The following is a 21277-nucleotide window of genomic DNA, read 5'->3' on the forward strand; positions in this document are numbered from 1 at the left end:
TATTTATTCGTTTTTTTTTTTTCTCCTCCAGTCAGCCTGGTGAACTTTCCCCAGTGGGGCTTCAGGCATCGTTCCCTGTAGGCTCTTTCTGCCTTTCCCTGCCAGTGTCTCGGGTTACTGAAGTTTTTGTCTCACCTCCCCTTCCAGCGCTGGCGCACAGACTCTGCGGCTCGGCTCCCACGGCTTGGCTTCTACGCGGTGGGCGACCTTGCTCTCCCCGTAGGTCCTCCGAGTCACATCCACTAGATCTGGAAGAGTTTCCTCTGCAATTTTTTCCTGATCCTTTTCCTGAGGCTACTGTAACTCCACTTTTATTAAACTATCTTTTCCCGGACTATCGGTGCGCGCCCTCACTATTCCGCCATCTTGGCTCCGCCCCCTTATCTGTGTTCTAGGGGACCATGTTGGGCATTTTGCAGGAAAGGATGACGTTTAAAACGTGATGCCTACCCTCTAGAGGGTGATGATATATAGTAGGAAAGATAATTACTGTGCATAAATAATTGTAATCGGGTAAGACATACTTGGTACATAGTACAAAAAGTAGGTGATATAGTTCCTTATGGGCAAAACAAACCAACACTGGTGTGATACAGGAAAACTAATGGGAGGGACTAAGCACTTGAAGTGAATTTTAAATAATGGGGCCAGTCTAGGCCAGTAGAATTGGATGGTATGTGCTGTTTGGGGGGAAATACTATGTACCAAAGATTTTAGAAAGGAAAAGTCAAGCCCACTAGGGAGACCCTTTAGCAGTAGGAAAGACTGTTGATAGGTTAAATGAAAAAGATGGGTAGAGGCCAAATTATTGAAGACCTTCTGAGCTACTTTTTCCAGTTGCCACGTGAGATTTTTTGAACAAGTGAAATAAAAATGAATGCTTCTTAGGCAGCATATGTTGAATCAATGAATCAGTAAAAAGATGTTTGTAGTTATTGCAAAGTGTGAAGACTCTGAAGAGTCAAATACACTACCATCTGTCTCCTTGAGTTCTACTCAATTCATCTATGTGTTAGTTTTCTATCACTATTTTTTCAATAAAAAATAATAAAATAGGATTATTAACTTAAGAAGTAGATTAGCAATTTTGCTCTTTGTTGACAGCCATCTCTCCCTCTCCCCATCTAGAAAAACTGTATTAGGCCATGAATAATTTTCTTTAATTGACAAATACAAATTGCATATATTTATGTATGACATAATATTTTAAAATATATATATTCACACACACACTTGGGAATGGCTAAACTGAGCTGATTAATATAATGTATTGCCTCAATTATTATTTTCGTGATTAAAAACACTTAAAATCTATTCTCTAGGCAATTTTCCAAGAATGCAGTGCTTCTATTAACCATAGACACAGTGTTGTACAATAGATCTCTTTAATTTTTCCAGTCTAATTGAAATTTTTCTTCTTTTGACCAACATCTCCCCAACCTCAAGAACATTTCTTGTGACACTAGTATACAGATAAATCAATGTCTTCCTTATTTTATTCATTAACTTTTCTGAAGAATTATATTCAAATTAAGAGATTTCAAAATATTTCTCAAAATTTAGTAGTATTATATAATTGAGGAAATATATGGTTTTATTGGCTTAGGAAAACTTGATTTGTATAGTAAATGACTTTTTCCTCAACCTTTTTTATAGAAGTACTATAGTTGTTCTTATTGAAAGCAAATTTAAGATTGTTAAACTGCCGTCATGATTTTGGATGATTAAATGTTCAGTGAATAAGGTTTACATAATTTTGACTGATATGTTTCCTCAAAAGTTTTAATAGTGAGGATGTTCTCCCAAGTTACTTAAATTACTTGAGGATGTTATTTTCTAGAACCATATGCCCTTTTCCATTTTACCTGAAGCAGTGGTCATTTCTATCTAGAGATACTTATTAATCTGTCATAATAAATTTTTAATAAACTGTATTTATACATTACCATTTAAAATATTTTAACTCAATTTCCCCCACCCCCCCTTTTTTTTTAGGAGAATCATTCTATACGTGGCTAGAAGGTAAACTTAATGTCTGTGTTTTACATTTACTGGCTTTTTGCAGAAAGTACTGATATGTTTTTATAAATTTTACATTTGTATTGCCTTGACAACTAATTATGACAGTATTTGGAAGAAGATAATATATGCTTTAGATTGCTAAATTTGAGGTTATGGTCCGCCAGAAATGTACTACATACTTTTATATTCTTATATTTCCAGTGTTGAAAATATAAAATGTTGTTATTAATGGAAAGCTGAAATGTTCTAGGATCTTGACAACCTAGGTTAATAACTGGTTATGCGATGATTTTTAAAACTTTTCAAATTGCCATGATTTATGAAACTGAAAGTTAGTATGTATTAGTGGAATTTAAGCAAGTTCACTGATAATGAGAAAATTGATATTCCATAGCTGTGGCCTTTTAGGGTTAAACTAAGTAGTTAATACTATTTTATGTCTGTTAATTGGTCATGTTATCTTATGAACATGATTTCCCTTTGTTTTTAGTGAACTATGTGCATATATCAGCCATTAGTAAGGTGAAAATTATTGTGCAAATACTGTTGGAATTGTATTGAAAATAGTCTGTGTAGAAGAAGATGATTAACTTATTTAAATATTAAGCTCTACTCTAAAGATAAAAAATGTAGAAGGTGGCATTTAGGTTACAAGAGACGGGGACTCTGAATATTGATAAGAAGCATAAGAATGAAATTCAGGGCAATACTGGATTCTAGGAATACTGTATCACCACTCCAGTATCCCCCAATCCCTGAATATTGATAAATGGTTCCAGGGAGCAATCCTGTTTACAGGCAACTGACCACCTTTTCTAGATTGAATTTTTTCATCTGGAGTGTAAGAGTGGCAATAGTAATCCCACTTATCTACATTATTAGTATAGATAATAGCTATAAGAACTCCTTTGGAAATCATTAAACAATGTCTAAATGTCACATCCTATTATTACAGTAAATATAGCCCTTTTGTGTGAGGGAAAAAAAATAGTCTTCAAAAAATTAGAAAATGTGTATTATAAAAACTGCATAGGTTTTCAAATTTTCTGCACCAAAATAAACTTACTTTTTCATTCTGGTTTTCTATCAACTTTTGAAGTACCCTGATAGATTTCCACTCCTCCCTCCTCAGTAGTACTGATTATTATTATTATTATTATCTATGGTAATTCAAATAATCTAGCAAGAATTCTAATTTAGGGGCGAACACTGTGGCACAGTTGCTCCTCTTCCAATCCAGTCTTTGCTGATGTGCCTGGGAGGGCAGCAGATGATGGCTCAAGTTCTTGTGTCCCTGCTACCAATAAACAAGATCTATTTTTAGTTCCTGGTTCCTGAATTTGGGATGGCCCATTCCTGGCTGTTGCAGGCTTTGAGAAGTGAACCACTGAATGGGACATCTCTCTCTCATTTTCTCTCTCTCTGCCTTTCATATTAAATAAAAAACTAAAAGATCTTTAAACAATGCAAAGTAAGCCACTTAAGTACTCTTATAATTTTTCCAACTGCATAAAAACGTGACTATCTTAATTTCTACTATTGAAGTCTATTTTTCCTCATGGAAAAACAAAAAGCAAACAAGCAGAAAACATGTGTGATGGATGGAAAAAGCTAATTGTTCTGCATTAGTGGATTCTTGAAACTAATCTTTCTCCATTTTTATTTATTTTTAAATTTTCCATAAAGACTATTACTTTCCAAAAATTTTATTGTGATACCTAACATAAAATTTTTTACCTGAGCCATTTTTAAATTCACCATTTACTGGCATTAAATACATTACAAGGTGCCAATCTTATTATAAAGAAAATCTTTTAAAATGGAAGCAGGAATAGGCTAGGATAGGGATTATCTTGACCTCTGTTGTAAGTTTTGAGTAAAAGCCTGTATGGGTTAAGAAGGCTACATAAAATAATTTTCATTGTATTCTGAACTCCAGACAGTATGATTCTATTCACATAGTAAATGGTCAACATGCATTTTTTTGGTGTATGTTGAAATTCTTCAATGTCTGTTCTCCAAGTTTTGGGATCTTACAAGTAGAAAATACAGTTAAATAGAATTAAAGATTTACCAGGCAAGAGGTTAATAAATCTCCACTACCAAATAAGTTCTAAGAAGGAACACATACAGGAAAGGGAAAAGGAGAAACAGCTATTGTTAAATGAAAATTGTGACTTTATAGTTGTTTTATTAAGTTGTCAGCCGATACCACACATACAGACACCAGCCTTTGCTATTGCCTTCTGTGTAACATGAGAACTTTCCAGCTGCCTGTGTTTTTACCATTGGTAGTTGCCAAACGGTTCTATCTGGTTTTACATGAAGTTCCCATCATATTCAGTTAACTCTATTCTGAATATTACTTTGTTTTCTAGTGAGGGGATCCTAATCTAACTTTTTATATTATTCTTGATTTATTTTCACCACCCTTTAATCTTAAAAAACATCCTGTGTACTGAGTACCTCTGATTCAATATATCTGCTATATAATGGGCATCATTTCTTTTTCATTTTTAAAACATAGGTTTGTGTCTGGAGAAGAGAGTCTTCTATAAGCTTATATCAGGACTTCATGCTAGTATCAATTTACATCTGTGTGCAAATTATCTTTTGGAAGGTAAACAGATTTTTAAGCAGAGATTTTGTTATTAGTGTAAAATTTGGGGGGAGGGGATACATTTTCTCTAGACCAAAAAAAATCCATTTACTAAAATAATGTATTTCTCTTCCTTTTTAGAAACTTGGGGTAAACCTAGCTGGGGGCCTAATATCAAAGAATTTAAACGCCGCTTTGACCCTGTGGAAACCAAGGGAGAAGGTCCACGAAGGCTAAAGAATCTGTACTTTTTATACTTGATTGAACTTCGGGCTTTGTCAAAGGTAGCGCCATATTTTGAGCGCTCAATTGTCGATCTTTACACTGGAAATGTAGAAGAAGATGCTGACACAAAAAGCCTCCTACTGAATATCTTTCAAGATACAAAGTAAGAATTAACTGTCAGGTACCTGAACTTCTCTATTCAAATGAGGTAGAACTTGAAGTACAACAAAAACCTGACTCCTAAATGTTAGGAAAAGGGGACTGAGAAGTAAAATTATCAGAAGTTGTTGTAGAAACTTTCATACTTGAGTTTGGGCCATAATTTTAAATGTAACTTTAAGTTTTGTGTAGTATCAAAATTTAGTGCTATAATATTTCATAACTTTATATTCTTTCAGTTATTATCTAGGTAGTATCATTATGTATGTTAGCATTATGGTAGATACATAAGGGAGCATTAACCTTACCTTCTAGAATATAACCGTTTTGAAATATGCTTGGTATATAAAATTTGAGTTTACTGGTTGTTAAAATGAATATGGGGGCAGGCATTTAGCTCAGTGGTTAAGATGCCATTCTGGATACTGGCATCCCATATCAGAGTACTTGGGTTCAAGTCCGGGCACATTCACTTCTGATCCAGCTTCCTGCTAAGGCATATCCTATTAAGTAACTCAAGTCTGTGAGTCCCTCGTGTTCAAGGCTCCTGGCTTATACCTGATCCACCCCAGCCACTGGATGGGCTTTTGGGGAGCAAACCAGTGGATGGAAGATCTCTGTCTCCATTCTATCCATGTTTCTGTCTTTCACTGTTTCTGTTGCTGTGCCTTTTGAATAAATTTTTTAAAAAGAAAAATATTAAGTATTTAAATAATGTATCATATTTTAAAAGAATGTCTATTTTTCACATAGGTTTTAAATTTTTTATATCATCATGTACTTTCTTTAACACATTACAGTTTTCCATCCAAGTACTAACCAGGCCAAACGCTGCCTAGCTTTTTAGATTGGATGATATCAGATGCATTAAGGATGGTATGGCCAAAGACAAAACATAACAGTCTTATAAATTAGAAAGCCATCTGCATCTTGCTTTAGTCTCTGATTAAACAATTTATATGTGAACTGTTTGCCACCTTCCTACCTTACTAAACCTTACACATGAATAAATCGTCAGTTTTTTTTTTTTTTTAATTTATTTGAAAGAGTTACAGAGAGAGGTAGAGACAGAGAGAGATGTCATCCATCTGCTGGTTCACTCCCCAGATGGCCACAATGACCAGAGCTGTGCCAATCTGAAGCCAGGAGCCAGGAGCTTCTTCCAAGAACCCCACGTGGGTGCAGGGGCCCAAGGACTTGGGCCATCTTCTACTGCTTTCCCAGGCCATAGCAGAGAACTGGATTGGAAGTGGAGCAGCCGGAACTAGAACCAGTGCCCATATTGGATGCTGGCACTTCAGGCCAGGGCTTTAACCTGCTGCGCCACAGCACCGGCCCCTAAATCATTAATTTTAAATTTTTGTAGGGAAAAAAGATTCTAGCAGGGCTCTTAGAAAGTACTTGGATTTTTTTTTTTTTTTTTTTTTTTTTTTTTGTCTCTACCATATTATATGACTGTCTTTTCTTCAGGTCTTTTCCTATGCACTTTGATGAGAAATCCATGTTTGCTGGTGACAAAAAGGGAGCCAAATCTTTAAAGGTAAAAAGTTCTTGATTGAGGGATAGGTTGTACTGGTTGTGTTTTAATCTTTTTTTTTTTTTTTTTTTTTTTTTGACAGGCAGAGTGGACAGTGAGAGAGAGAGAGAGAGACAGGTCTTCCTTTTGCCTTTGGTTCACCCTCCAATGGCCGCTGCGGCCAGCGCACTGCGGCCAGCGCACCGCGCTGATCCAAAGGCAGGAGCCAGGTACTTATCCTGGTCTCCCATGGGGTGCAGAGCCCAAGTACTTGGGCCATCCTCCACTGCACTCCCTGGCCACAGCGGAGAGCTGGCCTGGAAGAGGGGCAACCGGGAAAGAATCCGGTGCCCCGACCGGGACTAGAACCTGATGTGCCGGTGCCGCTAGGCAGAGGATTAGCCTGTTGAGCCGCAGCGCCGGCCATGTTTTAATCTTACTCATCTAAATTCTCTTCTTTCCCATCATCCTAACTTTTTGAGGTTCATCTGATGTGATTTCTCTATAAGTGGGCCAAAAATTCATCACCATACTTCTTTCTCAGTCCCCTCTCTCTTCTAGTTTGACCAGCTTCTTAGTCAATCCTCAGTCATTATTCTGTCCAATAAGTGTTAAACTTTTATAAATGTCTTTCTAAAAGGTATTATTTTGCAAGTTTTGTTAGGTTAAAATTGTTGTGTATTTTGTTTTAATGCAACTTTCTAAATATCAGTGGCTAGCCACTTTGAAGACAGTAATCTTAATTTTTCTGAAGATTATTTTATGGAATGTTACAGTTTTTAAGCTATTATGTTTTTTTGCTGGACTTTTGGACTGATAGAAAACCTAAAACTTACCTGTTAACCTGTGATATCAGAAGGAGAATATGTTTTAGTAACATTATCAAACTTCATATCTGGAATTCTTTGTTTTCATTTGTTTATAGTACATTGGGGAATAAATTGTACTCTTAACATGTTAATAAAATATTTGAAGCTGGCTGGCAAATACTGTTCTAATATAGCTTCACGATCTTTTCTAACAATTCTGAAATCCAAAAACAAACATTTTCTCATGCTTGATGCAATACAATTTGTTACCAAAGCCTGAGGTGAACTGATATAAGAATAGAGATAGAAAGCAGAATTCCAAAACAAAAAATATTCTATCAATTTTCTTCTATTTTGTTGGAGAAGCATTAATGTATTTGATTGCAGGGTATTGCCTCATACTTTGTGGGGTATTTCATAATATTTAGTGCATATACAATATTTCTAAAATTTGAAAAAATTTTCAAACACCTTTGTTTTAGATGGTAGATATATCACAATAAATAAAGACTCAATACTGAGTGTTTCTCCATTGATGAGAATTTCTTTTTATTTCTGAAATGTAATAAGGAATTTAACCAAAACTACATTTTAGTGTTGGGGGATTGTTTTGTTTAACAGTTGTATTAGAGATATATTTCTATTATTGCACTGAATATAATGTTAATTAATTTTATAACACTTCCTATTTTCTAAGTATTTACACAGATATTATATTTTTGATCTTCAAAGCACCCTGAATAAGGCAGGTCAACTATAATTATGTGTATTTTTGTAGATGAATAAAGTAAGACTGAACAAGGCCTGAGGTCATGACTAGCTTCCAACCCCATGATGCTGAGAATTTTGCTATTTTTCAAGGGCCAGCGCTGTGGTGCAGTGGGTTAAGACCCTGGTCTGCAGCGCCTGCATCCCATATGGGTGCGGGTTCGAGTCCCGGCTGCTCCACTTCTGATCCAGCTCTCTGCTGTGGCCTGGGAAAGCAGCAGAAGATGGTTCAAGTCCTTGGGCCCCTGTACCCTCCTGGAAGACCAGGAAGAAGCTCCTGGCTTCGGATCAGCATAGCTCCGGCCGTTGCAGCCAACTGGGGAGTGAATCAGCAGATGGAAGATCTCCCTCTCTCTTTCTGCCTCTCCTCTCTCTGTGTAGCTCTGATTTTCAAATAAATAAATTAAAAAAAAAAAAAAAGAGTGTGTAAAAGCAGAACCTAAGTCCGTTTTCCATCTGCTCCAAAGACCATGCATTACACCAAGAGTGGAGAGCAAAGAGCAAAGGCTTTTACATTCTACTTCTGTTGTCTTTGTTTTGGCCGAGATACTGATTCCTTTTAATCCCTTGGACAGCTGAACAAGGCTTCTGATGGCCAATTTCAGGCTACTTGCCTCCAACTCCATGCAATAAAATATTTACTCCATACAATAAAATGATTTTATTTTCTACATTTTTCCTTTTGAAACAGATGAGGGAATGTTCTCTTAACTTGTGTCCTCAGATAAAGTGACATTAGCTTTGAAGATAGAGTAAGCCACGCACAGATGCTTACAGGTAGAAGAGCTTCTCCTGTGTAGGAAAAGCCAGAGATGCAGTAACCATCAGTATGGCACTGCATATTTGAGGAAGCTGGCACTAGCTAATGTGGGAGTCGGTGATACACCCTGCACAGGCCTGTGATCATTAACATGGATTGACACCTGTGACAGACATGTGATACTAAGGAGTGATATGAAAATTGATCATTGTTCTAGGGATAGTATTCTGATTTAGGTTCATACAAAGCAAAACATCAAAATAAATGAAACATTAAATGTATTTATTATTGATGGAGTGTAGATATAAAATGCAAACAGCAGTTAATGTTTTTTTAAATGTCAAGACCATTTGATCATTTACTATTATGTCCCCATCATGCATATTTTAGGGCTTTGTCTAGAAACAGCCCTTCAATAAAACTTTTTAAATTAATATTCAGGATCAATGTTACAAAGTTTCATTAATGTCCATTGTTTTATGTTCCACAATTATGTTGTACAAGTTCAAATATTTTTTACTGTTGAAAAACACATTGATGAATAAACTTCAAAAATTTTACTTCTTAGTTCAACTAAATGCAGTTTAATTTTAAAAGTCTAATTAACCTGAAAATATTTTCTGCTTGCCAGGAAGAATTTCGGTTACATTTCAAGAATATCTCCCGTATTATGGACTGTGTTGGATGTGATAAATGCAGATTATGGGGGAAATTACAGGTATGTGTGTTGTCCTTTCTTCTGAAATTGTTACTAACTTTACTTTTTTTTCACTGACTTCAAAATTTTGATTAAGATGTGCTCATTTTTCATTATGGTTGAGAAATAGGCAGATCCAAATTGTGATTTTTCTGCTTTACTGATGAAAAAATAAGCATTATTAAACTCTAATAGATATACATGTGTATGGATTTTGTTTTCTGTGTCAATTTTACTTTTATTGTATCTGCTGGTACAATCAGATTTATTTATAAAGTTGGCATTTATGAAAAAAAGGTAAAATGTAATTATATAAAAAGATTTAAGTATCAAATTTTGGTCATTGAATTTATTTCATTTGCTACCTAGTTACCAAATTAATGTTCTGCAAAGTCTGTTACTCTATATTATTAGTCTAAGAATGATTGATATTTTAATCTCATTTTTCTCTAGTGCTGCTACTTGAGTAATTATAATGTGTAGGAATCACTAATAATCTGAGGTTTGAATTGATAAGAGCTATAAAAAATGTAAAGGTTATAAATCTAATTGTGGCCCTAATGTTATTGGTGAGGTTTAAAAAAGGCATTTTCATAATTTCGGATGGTATATGTGTCCAATAAGTGTTAGACTATTCCAGTTTCCTTATTAGCTTAAATCTATCATATGTATAACATGTGAGGAAGTAGAAACTGTACTTTTCATAGTTCAACATTTTGTTAAAAAGTTCAGTTCCTATGAATTCCTGTCATCACAGTAGCTGTGTATTGCTTTAAACCTTTCTAGTAGTTATTATGTAAAGTTAATTTTAAGCTTATTAGTATTTTTCTTTATAGACTCAGGGTTTAGGAACTGCCCTGAAGATATTATTCTCTGAAAAAGAAATTCAAAAGCTTCCAGAGAATAGTCCATCTAAAGGCTTCCAACTCACTCGACAGGAAATAGTTGCTCTTTTAAATGCCTTTGGAAGGTAAGACCCACTTTTTTATTTTAAAGATTTTTTTATTTATTTGAAAGTCAGTTACACAGAGAGTGAAGGAGAAGCAGAGACAGAGAGAGGTCCTCCATCCATGGCTTCCCCCACAATTGGTTGCAATGGCCAGAGCTGTACCAACCCGAAGCCAGGAGCTGCCCCTGGATCTCTCACATGGATACAGTGGCACAAGGACCTGGGCCATCCTCCACTGCCTTCCCAGGCCACAGCAGAGAGCTAGATGGGAAGTGGAGCAGCCAGGACTTGAACCGGTGCCCATAAGGGAAGCTGGCACCATAGCCAGCGACCCCACACGCCACGTCACAGCATCGGCCCCAAGACCTACTTTCACAGTGAAGACTTGATCATCCAGTGTGCCGAAGTAGAGTTTAGGTCCTTTTGTTGACAAAAAGATAATTATTTTATTATACCTGTACTCACTTTACTTAGATTAGCATGAATGCTAACAAAATTAGTTTCACTACAGGTCATAAGAAAAACTAATGATTTCCAGTTGCCAATATTTAGCAGTTTACCTCCTCAATTTTTTAGAGAAATATTCTATACTACTTTTTAGCTGGGCATAACTTGTTCAAGTACAGTAGTAGATGAAGGAAAACTTAGTTGATTGAAAAAGTGATAAAAGAAAAAGAAATTTTTTTTTTTGACAGGCAGAGTTAGACAGTGAGAGAGAGAGACAGGTCTTCCTTTTCCGTTGGTTCACCCCCCAGGTGGCTGCTACGGCCCACACGCTGCGCTGATCCAAAGCCAGGAGCCAGGTGATTCCCCCTGGTCTCCCATGCGGGTGCAGGGCCCAAGCACTTGGGCCATCCTCCACTGCCCTCCCGGGCCACAGCAGAGAGCTGGACTGGGAAGCAACCGGGACAAAATCCAGCGCCCCGACCGGGACTCGAACCCGGAGTGCTGGTGCCACAGGCGGAGGATTAGCCGAGTGAGCCGTGGCGCCGGCCAAAGAAAAAGAAATTAAACCCTTCATTTAATTCTTTATTTCTTAAGCTAAGGAGTCTTTTGTCTCTGATTTCTACCTCACTTGTGTGTGTGTATAGACATGTAGCTTCCTTTTTGTTTATACATAAATGATTTCAAAAATTAATTTATAAAGATACATGCAATACCAACTAAGGAATACAAAATAGAAGGAAAAGAATAGCAGATAATGGTAATATGCTACCTTGGGGAAAGGGCAGAAAAAAAATCAAGTTTAAAAAATACAGGCTGAGTAATAAAAGTATTCCTTATGCTTTCTTCACATATATTTTAAATTAAAAAGAGGCAGTGAAAATATATTGGTTATACCTTTCTCATCTTGACAGATTCCACCTGTTGCTGCTCTGTATTGAAAGATGACTACGTAGACAAATTTCAAACACAAGATAGGCAGAATGTTTGTTAGGCAGTTAATAATCGTGGATGAGTAACAGGTACAGGAAGGGACTTGGCAGAAGATAGTCTTTACTCTTAGAGCACTAACAATGTGAAAGTGGGTTTAGGGAACAACAAGAAAGAAGCAGAGTGGTCACTTGAAGAGAAATGAGCAAAATGAATTTAAAAGATCAAATGCAAATCACTTCAAGATTTTTTTTTTGTTAACAGATTATCACTTTTCCTATCATTAATCTAGAATCTGTTGATAACAATAACTGGCTTCCTTTTCCCTTTTAAACCAAGACCAAAGAACCACTGCTCTGTTTTGTCAATCTTGAAGAAATTAGAGCATACTCACTCAAAAATGGAAAGCTTCACTGTTCAGTATTGTTTACTTCTTTAGATTTTGCTTTCAAATTAGAGACCATATAACAATATTGATAATTTGATATATGCCTGCATCATTCACTGTACTTACTAACACACTTTTTCTTCTGCAGGCTTTCTACAAGTATACGAGAGTTACAAAATTTTAAAGTCTTACTTCAGCACAGTAGGTAATAAAGGCTTTTATATGTCTGGTTAGAGACATAAAGTGACTTTGTGGAGCCTTTTAGTCTTGGACATTCAGCAGAAAGAGACTAATCTTCTAAGACTTCAAGACTTCTGAACTCTTAAAGAGAAAATTCAAATGCTCACTTGAATATTTATGATTCTCAATAGATTATTGTCAATTAGAGATATTTATAAATGAAGTATATACTTTAAAACATGTAAGTTATACTAATTCTGTGTTTATTTTCGTGTGTTTCCATCTGTTGAATAGTTTTTTATAAATGGTTTTGTTCTTATTGATTATCCCTTATTTCCAGTTGTCACATGACTCTATGCTCATAACACAGTTTGTTTTGGAAAAAAGAGAACTAGGAAACCAGATGTTGCTTAGGGCTGGTATCAGTGACAAAGACTTATCAGTGATTTTTTAATATTGTTTTTACCCTTGCCTTGCTCTGTGTGTGTCACCTTTTACAATATGGAGCAGTCAACATACTGAATGGGCCTCTCAAAGAATAGTTACAGAAGTTCCTTAAGATTTCCTGGGACTTTAATTTCATTGGTTTTAAGATTTTTTTTGTTGCTCTTACTATTTTGTTTTGGGTAAGCCCTGCTTTTGTAAAGATGATAAGTATTCTCCATGCTGACTCAGCTAGATTTCATGTGTGTGCAGTGAGCTGGCTCAGGCATACTCTTTTATTTAGAACTTACAAATCAGGCCGGCGCCATGGCTCACTAGGCTAATCCTCTGCCTTGCGGCGCCGGCACACCGGGTTCTAGTCCCGGTCGGGGCACCGGATTCTGTCCCGGTTGCCTCTCTTCCAGGCCAGCTCTCTGCTGTGGCCCGGGAGTGCAGTGGAGGATGGCCCAAGTCCTTGGGCCCTGCACCCCATGGGAGACCAGGAGAAGTACCTGGCTCCTGCCATCGGATCAGCGCAGCATGCCGGCCGTGGCGGCCATTGGAGGGTGGACCAACGGCAAAGGAAGACCTTTCTCTCTGTTGCTCTCTCTCTCACTGTCCACTCTGCCTGTAAAACAAACAAACAAACAAAAAACTTACAAATCATCTGCTTTCCATTTTGACTTTTTGTTCTTACCCAAATTTTAGAAATTATCAGTTGCTTTAAGGAAAGAAAAATTGCATAAATACTTAACAGATTACTTCTTGATAAAATTTGAATGGAATTATATCAATTTATAATGCCAGTTAAAAACACTGTACACACATAAAATTTGCTATGTTAAGTAATGGTGAACATTTGAAACATTTGTAAAGAATTTAACCTTAGAATACTGCCTATGCAATCCTCTCTCAGTGTAATTTTCTTTGGTAGGATAGTCCAGCATGTAGATTTGGTCAAGTCTCCTTTAAGCTTGCTCTACTCTTCTTCGCATATTTAGTTAATTGTATTTTGATGGTACTTTGTGTAACTTGTAACAAGATGACTCATAAATCCCAAACTGTCGTTTTCTAAACTCGGAATTTAAATCTTTAAACAGTATTTTTAAAAATTTTTTGATTTTTTTAAAATGACATCAGCAGATATGTGATTAATTTGAAAGACTGCATTTATGTAAAACACGGGTACAAAATCAAGAGTTTCTCCTTGGATTCTTCAGTCTTCTCTGAAGTAAATAATAAGTGCTCTTAAAACCCGCATCTTATCCTGCCAAAGTCTGAAATGTGTTCATTGATGATTTAGTGAAGTATTTTAAATTTTATTTAGCTAGCCCACCCCTCTTTTAAATACTTAACTATCCCTTGGAGGGATATAGTTGGGGGTGTAAGTTTCTTACTGGAGTTATTTTGTCACCTATTTTCTAACCTTCTTAAACTTTAGATTTTGTTGTTGGTATGTTTTTGTTAAGTTAAATTTTTAAAAGGCTGGCTTGATTGGAACTTCCTCCACTTTTTCTTTTCTTTCTAAGGGTTGTAAGTAATGACAGTGGAGGAGGGGACCTTACGGCAAACTGTCTAAAATGTGACCAAGCAATCTTGCTAGTAATTAAACAGAATTGTTTTTAGTGTTCATTCAGAGTTGTAGAAAATGTGAAAATTTTGCACTTTGTCTTTTATTACTGTAAATTTAAAGAACTTTTTGGTAGTGTTACTGCATATTCCTTCATAAAGAGAAAGGCCATTAGTTAAAACTGTTTACTAGAGAAAATCCTTGGTCATTTCCATTTATTGTTTTTTTTCTTGCTCTGATTTGTTTCAAACTTAGGGAAAATGGTATATTAGAGTATGTTCTAGGAAATTTAACTAATTTTTTCACTATTAAGAAAATAAATTCTTAAGTTGAAATTTATCACAAATTAGGTTGGGGTGACCTACATTTTTGTATATCTGTGTATTTCTTAAATGTATAAGTGTAGGAATCTTTGTTTCATGAGCCTGGTGACATTTTACCGTCCTTATGCTAGATACTGGACAGTTACCATGCCTTTAGTTGTGAAATACTAGAGTACTGTTGCATTGTGAAAATGCTGGGCTGGTGAGTACCTCTTGGCATTTTGTCTTTATCTCATCACCTAATTTAAAAATCCCACACTTAATAATATAACTGACAGAAATGATTGTACCAGCTGATGAAGTAATGAAAAAGAAGAAAAAGAAAATATTCCTTCTTTCAATGGCATGAGTTTACTTTTTGCTTAAGTGGTATCTGTGTAAATTAGACAAACTAAATATTGGTAAACTCTGAATGCTTTTCCTGCTTTGATTCTTAGATTAAGAGGAGAATCAGACAAAATAGCACTGGATTTAGTTTTGAAATTTGATGTAAAAACATTTAGACATTTAACATACTGAATTACTCAATATTTGTAATCTGTGTGCATATAAGACACTGTGCTATGTTTTTCAACTTTGCCCAGGTGCCATTGTATGTAAGAAAGAACAGCTATTTTGGTCTTCATCAGCATTGCCTTCGGCTGGAAATTTGGGAACAGTTCACAGTAAACCTCTCAGAAGTTTGCAAACTGAAGTATCTGCAGAAACTGTAGCTATTCACCAAAAAACATACAGATTAGATGCATGGTATCATGAAAATTATTTGGTACAAAACACACAAACCTATACGTACTCTACTTTTAAAGTAGTATCTACAGGTGCACCTTTGATTTGAAAAAAATTCCAAATAATTTGCTGTTATACCTGCCAGATTCTGGAAAATGTGAATTAAAGTACATGTTTCTGCCATTTTTTCTGTCTGTTTCTCCCCCCCTCCTTTAGTTTGTTTCTTTTATGATATGACGACCTGACTGTAATTTGAGGAGAGGGAGGAAATATTTTTAGGTAGTCTGGGTTGCTTCTTCCAACGTAATGACAAGTATGGCAGACATTCTGTGAAGTGCTTTTCAGACATCATTTAGTCTTCACAACAGTGCTTGTAGGTAAAGTACAATATGAGGGTTCTTTGTGGAAAGTAAGTGGAAAATAAAAAGGTTAAGTTTATTTGGTGCAAAAATTTTGAAATCCATGTACAGAAGGAGTCTTCAAGAAGGTCAAGAGAAATGAGTATTATGACAAAATGATGCATGGATTTCAAAAATTTTTTTCACCAAAATGAGCACCTTTTAATTCCATTTTTCAACAGACCTTTAATAAAGAAAACAGAATGAGAGAAGCTAAGTAATTTTTCCATTGTCAGAAACTGTGGGTTGTGGAACTGGAATTTGAGACTAGAAAATCTGACTCCGGAGCCTGTACTCATAATTTGCTCCATTTTGTGTCATTTCTGAAGTTGGCCTATTTCCGATTTAGCTAAAAAGTGGGGGCTTTAGGCATCTTTTGATTTGTATTGCATCACAAGGCTTTTAAAATATGCTTATTTTATTTAATTTTTTTGAATAGGTAATACATTCACATGGTTAAACAAAAAGGGACAAAGTTATACAGCAAATGTCTTCCTTCTTTGGCCCAACTTCCCATGCTGCACACATACACCCCTTCACCTTAAATACCCTGTTCCTGGGTTCTCATACTTCCATCCACACTTTTTTTAGGCATATAACAACATACACAATTGGAAAATCTTACTTCTTGTCTCATTTTTATACAAAAAATGGATTAAGTAGATACCATTTGCTTTTTTTCTACTTAATAAATTTTTGCAGCCTTCACATGTCATTTGATAGTTTCCTCAGTGTTTAGTGACTGTTTAGTATTCCACTGTATGGATGTGCTGTCATTTATCCAGTCCACTTTTTTTTTTTTTTTTTGACAGAGTTAGAGAGAGAGAGAAAGAGAAAGATCTTCCTTTTGTGTTGGTTCAACCCCCAAATGGCCTCTACAGCCGGCACGCTGCGCCGATCAGAAGCCAGGTGCTTCCTCCTGGTCTCCCGTGTGGGTGCAGGGCCCAAGCATTTGGGCCATCCTCCACTGCCTTCCCAGGCCACAGCAGAGAGCTGGTCTATCCAGTCCACTATTAATGGGCATCTAAATTGTTTCCAGACCTTGTTCATGTATCATTTCACATTGACATAAATATGTACCTATAGAAATGTGCATTTTATAACTTTTGAATGATACTGACATATTGTCCTCCATATAGAGTAGTTACTGGTTCACCTACCATTTGAAATTTATGACAGTACCTGTTTATCCACAACCTCACCATTATTAAAATGTTGGATTTAGCCATTCTGATAGATTTTTAACAATTAATGTTTTTCATCTATTAAGAGTAGGGTTGACAACCTCTTAGTGTGTTTAAAAGTTCATATATTTTGCTTATTTTTCCTACCACATTGTTTTGCTTATCAGTTTCCAGGAGTACTTGTTAGAGATATCAAAGCTTTGATTTTAATGAATTACAGTTTTTTTTTTTTTTTTCCAATCTGTCATCCATTACCTTTCTTAGGATGATTCTGGCATGCAAATTTTTTTTTTTTTTACAATTTTCATCTAATTCAAGTTATCAATTTTTTGTGGTTCCTGGATTTTGAGTACTAGTAAGAATACCTTCCTCACCCAAGAGCAATACAGTAATTCTCCTATATTTTCTTCTATAAATTTGTTTACATCTAAATTTTGATTCTTTGCCATGTATCCTGGATTAAGATATAAGTTATGAATCCAACCTGATTTTTTTTTGACAGGAAGAGTTAGACAGTGAGAGAGACAGAGAGAAAGGTCTTCCTTCCGTTGGTTCATTCCCAAAATGGCTGCTACGGCTGGCGCGCTGTGCCAATACAAAGCCAGGAACCAGGTGCTTCCTCCTGGTCTCCCATGCGGGTGCAGGGCCCAAGCACTTGGGCCATCCTCCACTGCCCTCCCAGCCCAAAGCAGAGAGCTGGACTGGAAGAGGGACAACCAGGACTAGAACCTGGGGTACCGGTGCCGCAGGTGGAGGATTAGCCAAGTGAGCCGCCCAACCTGATTTTTTTCTAATGAGTACTTCATTATTCCAGTTTATTAAACAGTTCACCTTTTCCTCACTAGTGTGAGAGACTAGATTTATATCTAAAGTCTCACATGTATTTAGCTCCATTTCATTGGTCTATATTGTTTATTGTTCAGTGGTATCTCAATGTTGAAATACTTGAGCTTTATTTTTTAATACTTGGTGCATTGGTTCTCCCCCACCACCCTTTTATTTTCCAGTTTTCCTAAGTGATCTATTTTTCTATATGAGCTTAAAAAACAAAAGTCCTTCAACACTAGAGCACAATAAAACTGTCCAACTCAGCATTCTCTCAAGGTTTGTGCTTTTACCTACTTAATGTCACTATTCTTTTAATTTGATTCTTTACCTGAGAAAGATATATTACTACTTGGGTTAATTATTTCAGTATTTTATCTGCCAAATAGGTAAAGGCAAATAGAGGCAGGACACTGTGCCTGAATGGCCAGATTTCATTCTGGTGCTTCTATTTTAAGATAGTCTTCAGGAGTAATTTGAGGACTATTTTCATATAAAATCTTTACTTTCATTCTTATTCCATTACAAATTGTTTTTCCAAAATTTAGATGTCTGTCAAAAATTCTTAAGAAGGAGGGGTGCTTAGATGAATAAAGACCTTGAAAAATCAGTGTGTAGGTAAAAGTTCAAGTGCAAGAAATCCCCTTTTAAAAATCTGCCAAAGAACAGAATTTGACTATGCAGTCAATGTTCTAGAAGCTGGGAAAATATCAGTGAACAAAGCAAATATCCCTGTCATCATATAACCTACGTACTTTATAACCTAACTAGATTATATCTAGTTAATGATAAGAATGCACTCAAACATTCAATACAAAAGAAATGGCCAGAAAATAATCCGGACTCACGGTGGAGAAGGTGCCTTCAAGATTTACTGTCTTCTTGACAGGGCCTTTAGGCTGTCATGGGCAAAGTTCTCCCCTAACATCTGTTGGTCAGGGAGGAGTCAGCACTTAAAAAGAAAAGCTGTGGTATTTTACTCACCCTGTGATTTCCTTCATACAATGTATTTCCAAATGGGTGGGTGGGCTACTACCTTGACAGGTCTTGAATCTGCACACCTGAAGCCCAGACTCTGGGCTAATGAATTCACCAAGGGGGTAGCACACTAAAGATAGTTACACAAACTTAATGGCCCTGGTAAAGCATTCTTCATGCAAAAACATGCTTTTTAGATGTCACTTAATGCATTCAAGGACCACCATGACTTGGGACTGCAAGGAGACTGGAAGGACTGTTGTAGATTAGTGGCATTCATGGGAAAAGGACATAGCAACAGGAATCAGTTTTTAAAAAGGTATGTGTTTGGAAGGGGCAGCACAGAATTTGAGGATCATACAGGATAAAGAGACATGTAGCTGAAGGGAGAGTAAATGTATGATCTCCAGTTAAGACTATGCTAAAAAGGTTCAGGAGCAGAAAAATCTGGATATAAAAATTTGAATACTTTTGAGTGGTAAGGCAGCCAAGGTCCAAAAGAGTAGATTTTGGAGGTAAGTTAATGTTGGCAAGGTATTAATCAGTATCTGAGAAAATAGAGGGCAAGGCCCAAACAGTTCAAGGAATAGAGGAACCAGGTAGATAGCATTAGGAGTTATTAAGTCACTGGTTTTGGATTTGAGAACCTTGGAACCCACACATGACATAGGCAGCTAGTCTGTGAACTCCATACAGAATGAACCCAGTTTCAATACCCTGGCCCAGAGGAAACTGATGGAGGTATTGAGAATCTGACACAGCTCAAGGTTGGGGACACATCCCCAGGGGACTTTAGGTGTTTTGATTCTTTGGTACAAGGACGCTTTGTGTAGCCCTGCCAAGAGTAGGGTTAATACCTGGGTGTTTCCGAGTTTATAGAGTAGGATTCACAGACCTGTGACAAGTCCCCAGTCCGGTGTCTAGCACAAGATAGACATTAATTTTTACTCTGTTATCCTCACTTTTCAAGTCAATATTTTCTCACTGTTAACCAGTTTATGATTCAGTCTTTGATGGGAAGAATTCCACTATTTTATCCTGATCCTTTCCAACAGCTTCTCCATTTAGACCTATAAGAAGTCTTAAGTATCATTTATGCACAGTTAGAAATGGTTTTAATAAAATTCTCACACAGGATAAAAAAATGGTAATGAATATTACAAGTGTCTGATCAGACCTATACCAGTCTATAGTATATCATGCAACAATCTAAATTGAATGTAGGATACTATATATTTTATAGTAAAGTTTAGTTGGAAATCTCGATAAAGTTTCAGATATTTAGATTCATTTAGTTCTAATGTAAGTCTACCTGTACTGTTAAAAAATAAAAGCAGTATTCCAGTAATAGCCACTAGGTAAATATCTTTTTCTCACAACACTTGAAAAATGTTACTCCTTTCCTCTTAATGGGGGTTTGGTGTTGGCAATTTAGTGTTGGCCCAACACTATGTCCAACCAAGAGCAGTTGTCTTAGATTCTGGTGAAAGAAGAAATCCGAGGAGGCACTACTGAGTGTGCCAGGTGAATGCAGCTGAGTGTGGTAATCAGCACAGCCATTGAGAATGTGGCCGAGGGGTCTGGTGTTGTGGCATAGCAGATTAAGCCGCTGCCTGCAACACTGGCTGCTCCACTTCCAATCTGGCTCCTTGCTAATATGCCTGGGAAAGCAGCAAATGATAGCTCAAGAGCTTGATTCCTTGCACCCATGTGGGAGACATGAAGGATGATCCTGGCTTCAGTCTGGCCCAACCCTGGCTGTTGTAGCCATTCGGCTAGTAAACCAGTGGATGGAGGATCTCTCCCTCTCTTTCAAATATTTAAAAAAAAAATAGTTGGCATAACTATGATTGATGCGTATACTGTAATCAAAACTTCCTAAGTCCAAAACTGTATTGAACACACTCAGATGTTTTAATCATCTGTTCTAACAAGTTCATTGTACATAGGAAAAACAGCCAGTGAAAGGCATCTAAACCAATCAGTTGGAATTCTGAAGACAGTCACCTGCAGAGGTGGATATCTATTCCAGTAGTGACACACAAACTTTGAAATAGTTACACAGAAACATTCACCTGCAGCCTTTCAATGCTGCATCAGACTTAGATAAATAAGAGTTCAGCGTTTTCAGTGACTACCCTCCCTCTACATATTTAACTTCCAAAATTTTAATTTTGTTTTCCTTTTAAACAAGAGGATGTCTGGTTATTTCAGAACCAATAGTTGGCATTCCTTTACCTCTTAGTGTTTAATATCCCACATAAGGAGAAGTTTTGCTAGTGTACCTAGCAGAACAAGTAAATGGAGACGATGAAGGGAAATTTTCCTTTTCAGCCTTTTCTGACAACATTTCACATGTTATATTTGAACATTTACTATCAAATAAAAGTACTCTGACACAGTC

At 36.4% G+C, this 21277-nt stretch overlaps 1 protein-coding gene across 6 annotated transcripts in view; it reads left to right on the forward strand.

Annotated features, from left to right (window-relative positions):
* The window catches only part of ERO1B (endoplasmic reticulum oxidoreductase 1 beta), a 67928-nt gene extending 52253 nt beyond the window's left edge, over window positions 1–15675 (forward strand). For 4 of the 6 annotated variants that reach the window (XM_051820762.2, XM_051820763.2, XM_051820764.2 and 1 more), the window contains 8 exons: window positions 1996–2022; window positions 4550–4642; window positions 4763–5009; window positions 6476–6545; window positions 9490–9576; window positions 10392–10525; window positions 12415–12471; window positions 15347–15675. In XM_051820762.2, coding sequence (XP_051676722.2) covers window positions 1996–2022; window positions 4550–4642; window positions 4763–5009; window positions 6476–6545; window positions 9490–9576; window positions 10392–10525; window positions 12415–12471; window positions 15347–15362 — 731 coding nt within the window. In that variant the 3' untranslated portion in view covers window positions 15363–15675. Of the gene's footprint in view, window positions 1–1995; window positions 2023–4549; window positions 4643–4762; window positions 5028–6475; window positions 6546–9489; window positions 9577–10391; window positions 10526–12414; window positions 12701–15346 lie in introns of those variants that run through there. The other 2 variants (XR_011381537.1, XR_011381538.1) reach the window with 2 other exon arrangements.
* The last annotated feature ends 5602 nt before the right edge of the window (window positions 15676–21277 follow it).

The sequence above is a fragment of the Oryctolagus cuniculus genome, chromosome 13, assembly GCF_964237555.1.
Source record: "Oryctolagus cuniculus chromosome 13, mOryCun1.1, whole genome shotgun sequence".
NCBI lineage: Eukaryota > Metazoa > Chordata > Mammalia > Lagomorpha > Leporidae > Oryctolagus > Oryctolagus cuniculus.